Source organism: Talpa occidentalis, unplaced genomic scaffold (genome assembly GCF_014898055.3).
Source record: "Talpa occidentalis isolate TD23 unplaced genomic scaffold, MPIMG_talOcc4v2.1 talOcc4.12, whole genome shotgun sequence".
Lineage (NCBI taxonomy): Eukaryota > Metazoa > Chordata > Mammalia > Eulipotyphla > Talpidae > Talpa > Talpa occidentalis.
In genome coordinates this window covers 55,181,373-55,198,915 of record NW_023601212.1, presented here as the reverse complement: position 1 = coordinate 55,198,915, position 17,543 = coordinate 55,181,373, and the positions used below count along the sequence as shown (strand labels likewise).

General features: G+C 38.9%; 1 protein-coding gene across 10 annotated transcripts in view; it reads left to right on the top strand.

Annotated features, from left to right (window-relative positions):
* TDRD5 (tudor domain containing 5) overlaps nucleotides 1-17,543 on the top strand; it is a 58,352-nt gene that overhangs the window by 18,683 nt on the left and 22,126 nt on the right. For all 10 annotated transcript variants that reach the window (XM_037506377.2, XM_037506376.2, XM_037506370.2 and 7 more), the window contains exons 7-9: nucleotides 3,271-3,424; nucleotides 11,666-11,874; nucleotides 16,447-16,667. In XM_037506377.2, coding sequence (XP_037362274.1) covers nucleotides 3,271-3,424; nucleotides 11,666-11,874; nucleotides 16,447-16,667 — 584 coding nt within the window. The remainder of the gene's footprint in view (nucleotides 1-3,270; nucleotides 3,425-11,665; nucleotides 11,875-16,446; nucleotides 16,668-17,543) is intronic.

Below are 17,543 nucleotides of genomic sequence, written 5' to 3'. Positions count from 1 at the left end.
TTCCATCCTTTACTTTCAGTCTATTTTTATCTTTCGTAGTTAAATGTGTTTCCTGGAGACAGCAAAAGGTTGGGTTTTGTTTCCATTTTTTTTTTAAGATTCATTTATTTATACACGAACCAGGATGCAAGCCAGATGAGCAGGAGAGTGAGAGGATTCATCAGAGACAGTGGGGAACAGAACAGGCAGACTGACGAAATACACTGCTGAGGGGAGCAGCAGGCAAGACAGGAGAGGTCCGCCTCGCCTGGTTTTTGTTTCTTAATACAGCCTGCAACTCTATATCTTTTTATTGAAGAGTTTAGTCTGTTTACATTTAGAGTTAATATTGATGTGTTAGTGTCTGTATTTGCCACCATTTTTTTTTTTTGTCTTTTCTCTGGTTTTATTTATTTATTTTTTTAATTTTTTTTTTTTTTTTTTTGGTCTTGTTTCGTTCTTATTCATCCCTCTGTTGGTTCTGGCTTTAGGACTCCTTATAGTATTTTTTGGAGTGGGGGTTTAGTCATTATGAAATTCCAGAGTTTCTGTTTATCTGGAGAGGGCCTTATTCTTTCTTCATAGAGGAAGGAAAGCTTTGCGGGATAGAGTATTCCTGGTTGGCATTTGTTGTCTTGCAGTTTGTTGACCATGCCCCTCCACTCTCTCCTTGCCCGTAGTGTTTCTTTGGAGAAATCTGATGTCAGCTTGATTGGTTTTCCTTTGTATGTTACCTGTTTCTTTCCTCCTGTCAGCTTCATTATTTTTTCCTTGTCCTGGGTTCTTGGGAGCTTTACTATGGTGTCTTGCTGTATTTTCCCTTTCATCATGGATCTTTGGTGTTATTCTTGCTTCTTGTATGTCTATTTTCAGCTCCTTCTTCATGTTTGGGAAGTTCTCTTCAATTATTTCCTTGAATATTTTCTCTGTTTTGATTCAACATAGGCATTTACAGAAACTCTTGAACAGGTGCATTATAACATATAAAACAGGCAAATCAAAGCATAATAAAAACTGGAAACCAAGCGCCATCAGTAGAATTGGTAAATAGAGATTGACATTTATACAATGGAATGAATAGCAAATAAATGCTTCAGCTCTGCTCTGCGAAGCGGATCACTTTTGGAGTTATAATGTTTAATGAAAGAAGTTACAGAATGATAATCCAGGTAATTCCGGACAGCCAATATAGGTTTAAAAATAGTAAGACCTATACACATGTTCACTGTGTGGCAGAATATTCTGAATGCCTTTCATATAGTTATTCATCACCATACACTGAGGCACAGAGAAATAAACTGCCTAAGGATCAGATAGCCAGTAATGAATTACAGCCAGGATTTGAACCCCAAGGAGTCTTGAGTTCTGAATCCTAATTCTTAACAAATGTGCTATGAAAATGATTGTGTATTTACAGATATAAACACATACTGGCGTGATACTATAGTACAATGGTTAAGATATTTTACTTACATGTACTATTTTATAGGTGTTATGTAAAAGCAGGAAAATACAGCCTACTTTATATAGAGTTTTTGTGAGATTTAAATGACTTACAGTACTTCACACAGTTTATGCCATTTAGTAATTGTTCAACAAAGGTTAATATTTAGTAGAATATTTAGGAAAGATACCATCCTTCAATGATGGAGGGAAATAAAATTCATATTGTTTTAAGGAAATGAATCTTTTAGAGTCACAGAGCTTATTCAAATAAATAAAGAGAAAGTTAAAACAAAAGGACTTGTTTTCTGAATTAACAAGTATAGCCACTTATCTAATAGTGAAATTGCAGAGTAAAGTGTGTGAGCAATGGAATATAACTTTAATATTCCAAAATTCATGAGTAAAATCAGCCTTTGCTGCCAGATTCAAAAAACTCAAAGAGAACTGTTTTCTACCCCAAATATTTTAACAAATGTAGTATCCTGTAATAAAATTCATGGTGTTAGGTTACAGGCAACAATCTGTTGGAGAAATGAAAACCTTTCAATGCCAAAGGGAAGCAGTTTTTGCCTTTTAGTAAATAGATTTAGGCAGAAATTCAGCTTCATGACTAGAAATACATAGTAAGTATAGATTTAGTTTATCATAGATGCCAATTTGTATATACACTTGCTAACCCTTTATGCAACAGATGTAAAATCTGTCTGTATGATGCTTCCTCTTGAAATACCCAATTCAAAAGTCTACCGTTCCTCAAGAACTCATTAAATTGTTGTCTGAAGATGAGATAGTACAGCAGCAGTATAGTTTTTAGATCTTGCTGGAACATCACATAAAGACAGAGAAACTAGATAGCAAAACCAAAAATCCATGGGCAGTATTTACAACCAAATTGGGCACTGTATCTCCTGTGAATTGTGTTGGGAGTAACCACCAGTAGCCATAAGCTTATCATAATATCAGGGTCTTTGTCAGGAGGAAGCAGAAGAAGCAAAGGATTTGATGTCTGGTGAACTTCGGCACCAAAGAACTACAAAATAGACAATATTCACTAGAAAGTCCAGCAAGGGTTTAGAGTATAGGACAGCTGAAATTGGATGATATTTTGACATCTCTAATAGAAGAGAGTGTTTCATGATAAAGACTTAAATGGGGCTGGGTCACTATAGCCCCTGTGAATTCACTGAGCAGCTAGAGCTCCCTTCCAGAAAGGACCAGACTCTATAGAGAAATTGAGCAGAAAGCTTTGGTTGCATCTTACAAATTTTGATTTGTTGCATTTTCATTATCATTCAGTTGGAAATATTTTCTGATTTTCCTTGCGATTTGTTTTCTGATGAGACACTTAAAAGAGTATTATTTAACTTCCATATTATCTACAAGGTTAATTCTTAGGTTAGTTTTTATATTGATTTGCAATTCCATCTTCCTCAGTGTGCTCTATAAGATTTCATTATTTTGAAGCTTGTTGAGACTAACTCTATGGCCAACTATAAATTTTATTGATGAAATTCTGTAAGTACTTTATTAAAAAAGATTTTGCTTTATAATAGACATTGTTAAAAATGAGAGGTGTGAAGGTACCCTAATTTTCATTTGATATACCATGTACTCTAAAAGGAACTTGAAATTGCCCTAGAGGTTTTTCAGTGGGGCATTAATGATCTCTTGGTTTGTATTATACTTGTATGGAAGCAAATCTTCAATGTAAAACCCGAGTTCACCAACCTTTACAAATTTAGTTTGATTTTGCCCAAATTAAAGCATTGTTCAAGGTATCTGTATACCTTAGATTCCATTTTCTAACACTGTTCTTTCATGGTATTTGTGGTTTTGTGGTCATAGGTAATTTTTAAAGAGCAACTTTCACCAAAACAATTGGGCTTCTTAAATGTGACAGAACTTGTTGGAGCTCTCAGTGACATTCTTCATGTTGAGTTCAGGGAAGGAGAACAAGACTTACTGGTGTTTGATGCTGATATGAAGACTCTACCACCTGGTGAGTTAATCGAATGATGCTAACCTGATTTTAACTGTCCTTGCAAGGACAAGGAAAAACAAAGCATTGACCATGTAGTATTCTTTATTGTAACTGCATTAACCAAACATACCACATTAGTTTTGAAAATGTTTTGAATATATTGACCTTTCTGGTGATATTTGTTGCCTTAAGGCTCATCTGTATTATTAATAAAGCCTATCTGACTTCCTAAAATTTACTTTCTTAATTGTCCAGATTTTTTAGTAATTCTGAAGAAATCGATTTTCTTGTGGGAAATTGGAAGCACTGATGGGGATATGCTAGGTTATTCAGTGATTCTTAACTCAAACTTTTCATCAAAAGATTTTTAGAAATACCTGGAGATTTAGAATTACATGAGTGTGCACTTATATTTTTTTTTTTTTAAATATTAAATTTTATTTTTATATTCCCCCATACAATTGCAAATGCCCCATTCTGACCCCAATCCTTCCCCTCGCCCCCCCCACCCCCAAAAAGTGTCTCTGGTTCATAGTTTTTTGTTGATTTTGATTTTCACTTTCTTATATTCATTTCCTGGTCCCTTATTTAAGTTTTCTAGATTCCTGCTATGAGTGAGACCATCCGTATTTTTTCTTTTCTTTTTGGCTTATTTCGCTGAGCATGATCCCTTCCAGCGCCATCCATGTTGCTGCAAATTGCATGTGTTTATCTTTTTTGAATGCTGAGTAATATTCCATGGTATATATGTACCACATCTTCTTGATCCAGTCATCTACTTTTGGGCATTTGGGTTGTTTCCAAAGCTTAGCTATTGTAAACAGTGCTGCTATAAACATAGGGTGCAGGTGCTCTTTGGAATTGATGTTTCTGTGTCCTTTGGGTAAATACTAGGAGTGAATTGCTGGATCATATGGAAGCTCTATGTTTAGTAGGTCCAGAAATCTCCACACAGCTCTCCATAGTGGTTGGACCAGTTTGCACTCCCACCAACAGTGCACAAGAGTTCCTTTTTCTCCACATCCTCGCCAACATTTGTTGTTGCTAGTTTTTTTAATATGTGCCATTCTCACTGGTGTGAGATGGTATCTCATGGTAGTTTTGATTTGCATTTCCTGATGACAAGTGATGTTGAACATTTTTCATATGCCTGTTGGCCATTTGCATTTCCTCTTCAGAGAAGTTTCTTTTTAGCTCTTCTGCCCATTTTTTGACTGGATTATTTTCTTTGTTGTTGCTGAGTCTCATCAGCTCTTTGCAGATTTTTGTGATCAGTCCTTTATCATTAGTGTTGGGTGCAAAAATGTTCTCCCAGTTGGTGGGGTTTCTCTTTGTTTTTGTTATTGTCTCTTTTGCTGTGCAGAAGCTCTTTAATTTGATGTAGTCCCAGCTGTTTATCTTTCTCTTCACTATCACTGCTTTGGGTGATGTGTCTGTAAAGATGTCTTTGATGTGCAAATCCCGTAGTGTTTCGCCTATATTCCTTCTATGTATTTTATGGTTTCAGGTCTTATGTCTAGTTCTTTAATCCATTTTGAGTTGATTTTTGTGTATGGTGTGAGGTAGTGGTCAAGCTTCATTCTTTTGCATGTAGCGACCCAGTTTTCCCAGCACCATTTATTGAACAAACTTTCTTTGCTCCAATGCATAGTCTTTGCTCCTTTGTCAAAGATTAGTTGACCATAAATCTGTGGGTTTATTTCTGGATTTTCTATTCGATTCCATTGGTCTGTATGTCTGTTCTTGTTCCAATACCATGCAGTTTTGATGATTATGGCTTTGTAGTATAGTTTGAAGTCTGGGAGTGTGATGCCTCCATTTCCTTCTTTTTTTTCAGTAGAGCTTGGCTATTCGGGTTTTTGGTGATTCCATATGAATTTCATCAATAATTGTTCTATTTCTTTGAAGAATGCCATTGAGATTTTGATTGGAATAGCATTGAATCTGTATATTGCTTTTGGTAGGATGGCCATTTTAATAATGTTAATTCTTCCAATCCATGAGCAGGGATGTCTTTCCATTTCTTTGTGTCTTCTTCTATTTCTTTTAACAGTGTTTTATAGTTTCTTTGTATAGGTCCTTTACCTCTTTTGTTAGATTATTCCCAAATATTTGATTTTTTTTTGTTTCGAAATAAAAGGGGTGGTTTTTTTGATTTCTTCTTCTTCAGATTTATTGTTTGTGTATAGGAAGGCTACTGACTTTTGCGTGTTGATTTTGTATCCTGCCACTTTACTGAATTGATTGATGAGTTGAATTAGTTTTTCTGTGGAGATTTTGGGGTTCTCTATGTATATTATCATATCATCTGCAAATAGTGATAGTTTGACTTCTTCTTTTCCTATTTGGATTCCTTGGATGTCTTTCTCTTGTCTTATTGCTCTGGCTAGGACTTCCAGTATTATATTGAAAAGCAGTGGTGAGAGTGGACATCCTTGTCTTGTTCCAGATCTTAATGGAATTGCTTTCAGCTTTTCACCATTGAGAATGATACTGGCTGTTGGCTTGTCATAGATGGCCTTTATGATGTTGAGGTATGTTCCTTGTATCCCAAGAATTTCAAGGGCTTTTATCATGAATGGGTGTTGCACTTTGTCGAAAGCTTTCTCAGCATCTATTGATATTATCATATGGTTTTTATATTTCTTTTTGTTGATGTGTTGGATAACGTTGATTGATTTTCGGATGTTAAACCATCCTTGTGCCCCTGGAATGAACAACTTGGTCGTGGTTGAATTATCTTATGGATACATTGTTGGATTCTGATAGCTAAAATTTTATTGAGGATTTTTGCATCAGTGTTCATTAGGGAGATTGGCCTATAGATTTCCTTTTTTGTGTTGTCCTTATTCTTTTGGTATTAGTGTAATATTGGCTTCATAGAACGTGTTTGGTATTGTCCCTTCCTTCTCAATTTTTTGGAAGAGTTTGTGAAGGATAGGCACTAATTCGTCTCTGAATGTTTGGTAGAATTCATTTGTAAATCCATCAGGTCCTGGGCTTTTGTTTTTGGGGAGGTTTTTAATTACCATTTCAATTCGCTGCTTGTAATTGGGTCTGTTTAGGTGTTCTATTTCTTCTTTATCTAGCTTTGGGTGATTGTAGAGTTGTAGGAATTTGTCCATCTCCTCTAGATTGTTGAACTTGTTTCCATATAACTGTTCATAGTAGTTACTGATTATTCTTTTGATTTCTGCTGTGTCCGTTGTGATTTCTCCTCTTTCATTTATGATTCTGTGTATTTGTGCTTTCTCCCTTTTTCCTTTGTGAGCCTGGCTAGGGGTTTGTCTATTTTATTTTTTTTTTTCAAAGAACCAGCTCTTGGTTTCATTGATCTTTTGGATTGTTTTTTAGTTTCAATTTCATTTTATTTCTGCTTTGGTTTTTATTATTTCTTTCTTCTACTGGTCTCTGGGTTTTTTTGTTGTTCTTTTTCTAGATCTTTGAGCTTCGAGATTAGGTTGTTTCTTTGAGTTCTTTCTTGTTTTTTGATGTGAGCTTCTATTGCTATATATTTCCTCTTATTACTGCTTTTGCTGCATCCCATACATTTAGGATATTGGTGTCCTCCTTGTTCATTCAATTCAAAGAATTTTTTAATTTTTCTTTGATCTCCTCGTTAGTCCAGTGGTCTTCCAGTAGTGTGGCTTTTAATCTCCATGAGGTAGGATAGTTCCTTGCCTTCTTTTTATGATTTATTCTAGTTTGATGCCTTCGTGTGGTCAGAAAAGATGTTGGTATGATTTCAATCTTGTGTATCTGTTGATGTTTGTCTTGTGCCCCAGTATGTGATCGATCCTGGAGAATGATCCGTGTGCGCTTGAGAAAAATGTGTACTCTGTTTTTTTTGGGTTTAGTGTTCTATAGATGTCTGTTAAGCCCAAATGCTCTAGGTCCTTATTTAGAGCTTTAGTTTCTTTACTTATTTTTTGTCTTGTTGATCTATCCATTGTTGATAGTGGTGTGTTGAAGTCTCCCACTACATATGTGTTTTCTCTGATGTCTGTTTTCAGAGAGGACAACAGTTGTGTCTGATATATTTGGTGCTCTTTCGTTTGGTGAGTATATGTTAATGAGTGTTATTTCTTCTTGAAGTATTGTCCCCTTAATCATAATGTAGTGACCATTGGGGTCTCTTTTTATTTTTTTGAGTTTGAAGTCTGTTTATCTGATATAAGTATAGCTGTTCCTGCTTTCTTTTTTGGCCCATTTGCTTGTAGGATTGTTTTCCATCCTTTGACTTTGAGCCTATTTTTATCTTTTGTAGCTAAATGTGTTTCCTGGAGACAGCAAAAGGTTGGGTTTGTTTCTTAATCCAGGCTGCAACTCTGTGTCTTTTTATTGAAGAGTTTAGTCCATTTACATTTAGAGTTATTGAATATGTTAGCATCTGTATTTGCCATTATGTTTGTCTTTTCCTTTGATTTTATTTATTTATTCTTTTAATAACTTTTTTTTTTTTTTTTTTTTGGTCTTCTTCTTGTTTATTCGTCCCTCTGAGGTTCTGGCTTTAGGACTCCTTGTAGTATTTTTTGAGTGGGGTTTAGTCGCAATGAAATTCCGGTTTTCTCTTTGTCTGGGAAGGTCCATATTCTTTCTTCATGGAGGAAAGAGAGCTTTGCGGGATAGAGTATTCTGGTTGGATCTTTTTTCTTGGAGTCTGTTGACTATGTCCTCCACTCTCTCCTTGCCCGTAGTGTTTCTTCAGAGAAGTCTGATGTCAGCCTGATTGGTTTTCCTTTGAATGTTATCTGTTTCTTCCCTCTTGTCAGCTTCATTATTTTTTCCTTGTCCTGGATTCTTGGGAGCTTTACTATTATGTGTCTTGCTGTGTTTTTCCTTTCGTCGTGGAAGTTTGGTGTTCTTCTTGCTTCTTGTATATCAATTTTCAGCTCCTTCTTCTCATTTGGAAGTTCTCTTCAATTATATCCATGAATATTTTCTCTGTTCCTACATCTCTCTCCTCTCCTTCTGGAATTCCTATAACTCTTATATTTCCTTTCCTCATGGAGTCAGATAGTTCCCGAAGTCTTTCTTCATTCTTTTTCCTTCGTACTTCTCTTTCCTTTTCTGTTTTGGTTCTTTTATTTCTGTGTCTCAAGATTACTTATTCGTTCTTCCATTTCATCTATTCTGCTTTCATTGCTTTTCCAGAGTTCTTTTAGTTCCTCCATTAATTCTTTATCTCCTGCATTTCTCTTACTTCCCTCTTTAGGGACTCAATTTCCTTCTTCTGATCTATCACTTTTTTAATCATGGCAATTTTAAATTCTCTTTCTGGAAGCTCAGAAGTTCTTCCAAGTTGCTGTCGTTGCAATCTGGGGAGTGTGTTTCTTTTTGTGGTGTGCTTCTTTCCTGAGGAGTTGTTAGGTTGCGTGTGGTTCTTCTACTCCCTACTGTCTGTTTTCTAATTTGTCGTATGCGTTGGGACACTGTGTTGCTCGGACTGACTGACATCTTGGGTGAACTTCTCCGCTCCCCTCTGGCTCTTCCAGGAGCCATCTCTGTCTTCTGGGGGAGCTTTCTGCTGGTTTTAGGCAGTTTTTACTGAAGAAATGTCCCTGTTCTCAATGGCGAAGCGGGATGCAGTCCCTGCGCCTCCGGTTTCAGGCACACTCTTCTGCGCACCCGGTCTGCCCCGGACGTGGGTGCCTGCTCCCTCTGTGGGCTCAGACTGCTGTTCGGAAGGGGCCTGGCGTGGAATAACTTCCCGGCTGGCCACTGGGTCCTCCAGAGACCTTCTGCCCTTTTCAAGCAGTCTTAAGAAATGTCCTGTTTTATAGGGTGTTAGTGACTTTTTTTTTCCTGGTCGCTAGGTGGCGCCAGAGATCTCTCCTATTGTCCTTGGGGGGCTGTTTTTCGCCTCCCCCCACCCCGTGGGACAGAGAACAGAGCGGGAATGGTAGGGTACACCTCAACAGCTTTGGGGTGCTGTGTCTGCCTTGTGCCCCACCGTCGTGGAGAACCCACGCCCCGAATTTTCGTGCCCCGGGTCTCAGTTCAAAGCCCTCAGTTCCAGGACGCGGGCTGTAGCCCAGTTCAGTGGCGCGGGAATGGCGCCTTTTGCACTGCTCCCGTGCCTGGGCGCCTGGTTCCTGCTCACTCAGGGAGGGACTTCACCTCAGTGAGGACCTCCGCGCGTCTCCCCAAGCCTAGGTTGTCTCCCGCAAGCCTAGGTCGCAGGCGCGGGGACCTGGGCAGCCGCGATCCAGGTCTGCACTTGCTTTTCAAGCTCCCCGAGCGCGCCGCGTTTCCGCGCCAGCTTACCGGCAGCCCGGGCTGTGTGCGCGTCTCCCGGGGTCTTTGTTCTCTCTAATGGCGCCCGGAGCCGTTCGCTCACCGCTGCGGCGGATCCTGCAGGGTCGCCTCAGCTCCCGTTCACGGGGTGTGGTGGCTGCAATAGTTCCTTTCCACTCACAGTCCCGCTTGCTGCGTCGTTTGTTCTTGTTGGCCGTTTTGGTTTGTTGTTTCCTCCTCTCTGCCGGTCGGAGAGTGCCGCCTCTGTGGGCGGGGGAGGGGAGCAGGGTTCTGCGCTTCCCTCCCTTCTAGTCCTCTTTTATGGCCACTTTCTTCTTCGGGCAGTTCGCTGGCGTCACCCGTTTATCTTCCGTGTCCCACTTCTCACTGGGACCTGCCGCTTTTCCTCCCTATTAACTTTTTTTAATGGGAGATCTTACTCGCAGTGTCTCCTCGCCGCCATGTTGCTCCGCCCCCTCCTAATCTGCACTTATATTTTTTTAATAAACTTTTTATTTGGGGATAATTTTAGATTTAGAAAAAAGCTGCAAAGATTGTACAGATAGTATGCCCTACATAGTTTCCTATTTTATTAACATCTTGCATTGTCATGATACCTTTATCAAAGCTAAGATACTAACATTGATATAGTACTATTAACAAAACACCAGATGTTATTCCAGTTTTACCAGTTTTCTCACAATTGTTCTTTCTCTGTTTCTTGATCGACTCCAGGATAACACAGTGCATTCAAGGTACTTGATTTCGGTTTTTGGTTTTTGGTATCTTTTTTTTCTTTTGAAATTTTTATTGAGATTATTGTAGATTCACATGCAGTTACATGAACTAATAGAGAAGACCCTATGTACTCTTTCCTCAGCTTCCCAAATAATAATGTCTTGCCAAACAAGACTAGTGCAATATGGCACTGATGTTATTATTATAAGTTTCTATAATAAGAGAGAGCTATTTTTTCCAAAATATCTTTATTGATTTTTTCTGATTTTTAACTAACTCATGTTTCTCCTGAAAAAATCAAACAGTGCAGTGACTTTCATGTAGAAAATGAATATTTTCCATCATGTTATCCCCCCCCCAATAATGCTGTTGAAAATGTTATGTAGCCTTTCAGACTTTTTTCAAGGTATATATGAACATAATTATGTTTTTTTTTAATTACAAAAACGTATTTGCTTGTTTAAACAAGTCAAACAATACAGAGCTGCTACTAGTTTTAGTGTGTCTTATTTCTAGGCACTTTATATATAGTAGTTATTGATCTTATGTATAATTTTTTTAAGTAGTTTTGTATAAATATTGTAATAGACCTTGCTTTTTATGTTCATTTACTGTGGATATTCTTCCATATACTATATATGTTATTTCATTATTTTAAAGGTATATATAATTCTTTTATGTGACTACACTATAATTCATTTAGTCTGTTGATAGTCAGTTAGATTTTATCATTACTTTAAAAATACAGTGACAAATATTCTTGTACCTACATCTTTGTACATTTGTTAGTTTATCTCTTTAGGACCTACTATCATTTCAGATCTGGGGTCTGTTTTAATGTACCAAACTCTTGCAAACATTATACACATGTAAATTTGAACAAAATGTGATTGATTTTGGAATCCCTTAAAAATTAAGGCATTATATTATGGAATATTAGTATGTTAGCCACATATATTATACATTAAGCAACAAGGAAGGCTCACTGCTAAAACTGAACAAGAAGTAAGTGGAAAGCAGGATGTTGGAAAACTAAGCCTTTTTGCAAAGTTCACGAAGCCTTACCCAACTGCAAGCCTCTTTACCTACCAATATGAATCTGTTAAGGTCTGTTGCCATAGAGAGCTTTCTTTGTGTCTCTCTGTGCTGAAAGGGCCGCAAAGACAGATTCACCTCTCTCATTTACCAATGTCTCCCCACCGCCTGGCATATAGATCATGCTTCCTAGCAGCTATACAAATTATTTTAATTAATATGGATGTGCCACTCCATTGATCATTTCAGATGGAGCTGTTTCACCAGGCAGAAATTCATGTTCAGTGCAAACAGATAAGAAGATAGAAGCCAAAGCTTGTGTCTCCAGTCCCCCTAGAAATTCACTGTCTACTGCCACTATCAAGGAGACTACATGGGATTGCCCTTCAAAAAACCATAAAGACCCAGAACAGAAGATTTACAAGAAGCCTAATCTGGTGGTAAAGCCTTTACAACTGGTGAGTGAGGGCTAGATCCCCTGTGTCCTGAACATTCAGTGCTGTGGAACATAAGTGACTGAATATGAATTTAAACCAAAATTCTGTTTTAGAAAAATCTCATACTAGATGTATCATTTCTTGGAAGTGACCCTAGATTTGGTCTCACATCACTTTTTGCAGCATTTATTCTGGTTTTCAATCTTACGTAACTGGCTTTCCCTCAAGTCTCATATTCCAACCCCCCCACCCCCACCCCGCCCCAGTGAAGTGTCTTTTTAGCTCTTCTGCCCATTTTTTTAAAATAATATTTTATATAATTCTTACATCATTTTTCATTTTTGCACAATGTATGCATTTTCATTTTAGTTATATTCCCCATACAATTGCACCCCCCGTATTTTGACCCTCATCCTTCCTCTCCCTACCCCCCATAGTGTGTCTCTGGTTTGTATTTATTTGTTGATTTTGATTTTTTCTTTAATTAGTCTTTTTCCTGGTCCCTTATTTAGGTTTTCTAAATTCCTGCTATGAGTAAGCACCTGTACCCCTATGTTTATAGCAGCACTATTTACAATAGCTAAGCTATGGAAACAACCCAAAAGCCCAAAAATAGATGACTGGATCAAGAAGATGTGGTACATATACACAATGGAATATTACTCAACAATCAAAAAAGATAAACTCATGCAATATGCAGCAACATGGATGGAGCTGGAAGGGATCATGCTCAGCGAAATACATCAAGTCTCAATATGTTAGATGGCTTGGAAGATTTGACAGCTCTCTCATGATGACATTGCTGGTTCTCTCCATATGTTTCAAAATGCAACTTGATAATCTTTCAGGGCTTTAGAAAATAGAATCAAGGACCTTTGTTTGGCTGTGTGCCTCAACAACTCCTACAGATTGCTTGTACACTGGTCCTCAGTGACAGAGCGCTTTAATTTTTTCTCTTATATGACATCGCCACACATAATTCTTTTTTGTCTTGTCACTTTCCATTACTTAATTTGTTATTAAATAATTAATTGCCCATTCTTCTTCCCTGCTACCTTCCATACCTCTGTATCTGAATTCTTTTATGGATGGAAAATTTTTTGTTTGGCTAGCCTGTTACTTTTTTAGGAGGACAATAGGAAGGAATAATGGAAAGTAATACATTTTTGGTTTTTTGTTTTTTTTTTAATAGAGGCATGTTATTTATTTATTTATTTATTTGTTTGTTTATACATGCACTGGGTACAGTCAGAAGCGCGGGAGGGTGAGAGAATTCACCAGAGCCAGAGCGGGGTGCAGAGCAGGCAGAAGGACCGAAGTACACTGCTGAGGGGAGCAGCGGGCGGCAGGAGAGGTCTGCGCGCCATGTGGGACCCTCCTCCGGTGGCTGGGGAGCAGCCGGGGATCGGCACCGCAGAGATCGCGGGCAGCTTCGCAGCCCAGCGCTCAACCGCTGCGCCACCGGGGAGGCCCGAAAGTAATACATTTTTGAATGAGAGTACTTGGAAAACCTGTTTTTGATCAGAAGACTAGTGTGAAATGCAGTCCATTCCATAAAATTACCTTTGTTGGTAAGATTGGATAGGATGAGAATCTTAGTTAAACGTGAAATATTTTTTTCTTTATGGTGATAGCACTGGTTTATAATACTGTACGTCATTTAGGGCAATAGCGTCACACCTCCTCAGATGTGTTATCCCACCCCCACCTCTCCATTACTTTGAACTTGTGTTTATCTTTGAAGCTCAAATAGGTCTCCTCTGGAGAAATCACCAAGTTGGGTTTTGTTTTCAGATACAAATCTCTACTCTGTGCCTTCCAATTGCTGAGTTCATTTAGAGTGATTAGTGTAATATGTGGGTATTGGTATACAGGAATACTGTTTCCCTCTCCCCATCTCTCTTTCCTTTCTGGGATACAACTTATTCGTATGTTGGTTTTCTTAATGGTGTGAGGTAATTCTCAAATTGCCTCTTCATTTTTTTTGCATCTCATTTCCTTCTCTTCTTCCACCTGGATCCTTATGGTATTACTGTCTTGGAGGTCACTGATTTGATCCTCTGTTCTTTTTTGATCTTCTTTTCAATCTATTCTCCACCATGGTTTTCTCTAGAGTTACTGATCTTAGTTATAGTACTCCTTACCTCCTGAATTTCTGTCCAATTTCTACCTTCTGTTCATTGACTTTGTTGTTTTTCCTGAATTTTGTTGTATCTCTTTGATTAGCTTTTCTATGTTCTCTTGTATTTCTTTGACTTATCTAAGTCCTTTGGTGTTTCTTAACTTGGCTTTCTGAGTTTTCTTCTGTCTCTTTGAGTTTCTTTATTATAGAAGTGCTGAACTCTTTATGTGATAGGAAAAAACAATCTTTCATCTTTTTGTATTTGGATTCCAGAAAGTCATGCTCTCCTTGTGATGGCCTACTCTCTTGAGGTCCTGTATTTCCACATGTAATACTTTTGTCTATTTGAGGTCTCCCTATTTTATTATTGTTTTAAATATCTTTAGTATTTTTTTTTAATTTATTTATGCCTTTGCTGCCTTCTGTGTATACTCAAATCTTTTTTGTAGTGTTTGAGCCTGGAGGGTGGGGAGAGACCTGGAGGGATTCAGATGTTGACGTGGATGAGGTGAGATGGGACTGGCATGCGAACTATCCCTCCTCTCTGGGGTTTGGAATGAAAGACTCAGCAATCCCTCTACTCACACAGTAAGTAGCAGTCCTAGGGGAAGGAAGGGGGAGTGTGGATCAGAATGCCCACTCTGCTATTATCTTTACTGGGGAACCTGTCTGTGAGGAGCGCCCCATCTCCTCCACAAGGTTTTCCTCCTTTCAGGGGAATGTGCTTCCACACATCCTCTGCTTCTCTCTCCCCAGGCCTTGCCTGTGCTGACCTCCCTGCCACTGGTGTCCCCTACTGCAGACCACAATCCATGGGTCCCTATCTCCCCCACCTCCTCTTCAATGTAGCATGAATCTCCTCAGTCTCAACCCTGCCAAAGTCTGCACTGTTGTCTGCTGACCAAGGCATAATCAAGTACACGCCCATCCAAGGACTATCTGAACAGTATCCCTATCTGAGACCCCTCCCCAGAACTCACTGAGGTCTGCCAAGGTCTGTTGCTGGTGGGACTGCTTTCAGGACCTGCACTGGAGCTTGCTGATGTCCATGTCGGCCTACTGTGGTGGGTCTGTTTCCAGGCCCTGTCCCTGGGCTCTGGCTCACTGACGTCTACAAAGGGTTATCATGTAAGAGCCTTGCTAGTTCCACTCTGCTGCCTGCTGGTTCCACTCTGCTGCCCACCCAGGCTTACCTCGCTTACCCAGGCAGGCTCCCTGCTTGGTCCATTTCACTTCTCACTGGGGTTGCCCTCTTCTGGGCATTACTTCTAGAGTTACTGATCTTAGTTATAGTACTCCTTACCTCCTGAATTTCTGTCCAATTTCTACCTTCTGTTCATTGACTTTGTTGTTTTTCCTGAATTTTGTTGTATCTCTTTGATTAGCTTTTATATGAATCTATGAAAAAAACATCTGTTTTTCCTTCAAGAGTTACTGGGCTCTTGGGCCTCCCCGGTGGCGCAGTGGCTGAGCGCTGGGTTGCGAAGCTGCCCGCAGCCTCTGCAGTGCTGGTTCGATCCCCGGCTGCTCCCCGGCCACCAGAGGAGGGTCCCACCTGGCGCGCAGACCTCTCCTGCCGCCCGCTGCTCCCCTCAGCAGTGTACTTCGGTCCTTCTGCCTGCTCTGCTCCACGCTCTGGCTCTGGTGAATTCTCTCACCCTCCCGCGCTTCTGACTGTACCCAGTGCTTGTATAAATAAATAAAAATAAATCTTAAAAAAAAAAAAAGAGTTACTGGGCTCTTGAAGGACATTCCAGGGACCTCCCTGGTGGCACAGCGGTTGAGCGCTGGGCTGCAAATCTTCCTGCAGCCTCTGCAGCGCAGGTTCGATCCCCAGCCACCTGGTGAGAGTCCCACAAGGCGCAGAGTCCCAGCAGACCTCTCCTGCTGCCCGCTGCTCCCCTCAGCAGTGTACTTCAGTCCTTCTGCCTGTTCTGCTCCCAGCTCTGGCTTTGGTGAATTCTCTCACCCTCCCGCACTTCTGACTGTACCCAGTGCTTGTATAAATAAATTATTTTTTAAAAAAAAGACATTCTAAGAGCAGAAAAAAAAGTTACTGGCTTTTGTTCTGCTGCAGTCTAGCTGCGAGTAGGTAGAAGGGGTGAGCCCAGCATCTTCACTCTGCAGCCATTTTGCCCAACCCCAAGCCTAATGGTGAAGTATCATGCTTTCAGTTCTGTATAGGACAGTTATGTAATGTACTTCTTTTTACTCTTTCCAAAAATCTTAAATCAGTAGTTTTCATATTTTAACATAGGAAAGAACATCTGGGAAATTTTTTAAAAAAAAACATAATTGTAGGCCTCATTCCAGGTATTCCGAATCAGTGAGTCTGGGCTCAAACCCAAGACTGCATTTTTACAATTTCTCAGTTGATTCTGATAAAAGTAACTCATGAAATATAAGAGTTTGAAATATCACTCAAAAGCTTACAGTGCTTTCTTTGATTTTTTTTTTTTTCCAACTTGTAGCAAGGAGAAATGAACAAGTCACAGTTCAACTTGGCAATGGCAAATCATGATATCCCACCGGATGCTGTACGAGACAAGAAATTATACAGACTGCCACCACTAGATACAAGTACCCTTGTGGGGGTATTCGTAGAGTATATCATATCTCCTAGTCAATTTTACATCCGAATCTACAGCAGGGATTCATCAGAGTTACTCGAAGACATGATGATTGAAATGCGGTAGGAGTCCATTGTTTTCAATATATTTGTCATCTGTCTCATTCTAAATTAGCAGTGTTCAAATATTTTGGCCTCAGAACTCTTAAAATTTGAGTACTCAAGAACATTTGTATATCAGTATTTTTCATATAGAAATTAAAACAGAAATGTTGAAAACTGCTTAAAAATAATAAATCCATTTTGTCAAAAATAATATTTTAATGAAAAGTTGGCCTTTTAAGAAAAAAAATTTTAGCATGGCATTGTTTCACATTTTTGCAGATCTCTTTAATATGTGGATTAATAGAAGAAGCTTGGATTTTCATATCTGCTTCTGTCTTTAGTCTATTTAGAGATTTTATTTTAGTTACAGTATGTAAGAACATATTAACTCACACAGGTATGTAGTTGGGAGAAGGAGTATTTTAAAAGCCTTTTCAGAAAACTGTGATTATTTTTTCTTTAATAAGGGATAGTTTCTTAAAGATTAGTTGACGGGATAATTTCTTGAAGATTAGTGGCGATGTGGAATTTGAACCTTTTATACACACTGTGTTAAAATCCATTGGTCTGCTTTTCCACTTTGATTGGATCCAGGACTTGTATATAATTGTATACCCTTGCGCAAAATTAAAATGCAACATTCCTCATTTGAAAATTAAGAATTTCAAACTAGCAATAGCAGAGCATAAAGCAAGCAGAAGGCCCTCAAATGAGACAACTCCGAAATGGATCTTTCCCTCATCTATGATTAATAACATCATGCATTGGTCATTTGGAATGTACTGGTTTGCTGAGATATGTAGATCTTCCAAATGCTGACAAGTTTCATCACACACACTATGTATAATCACATTCAGGAAAGAATTAAATAAACTGCCTATCTTGAGGTGGACA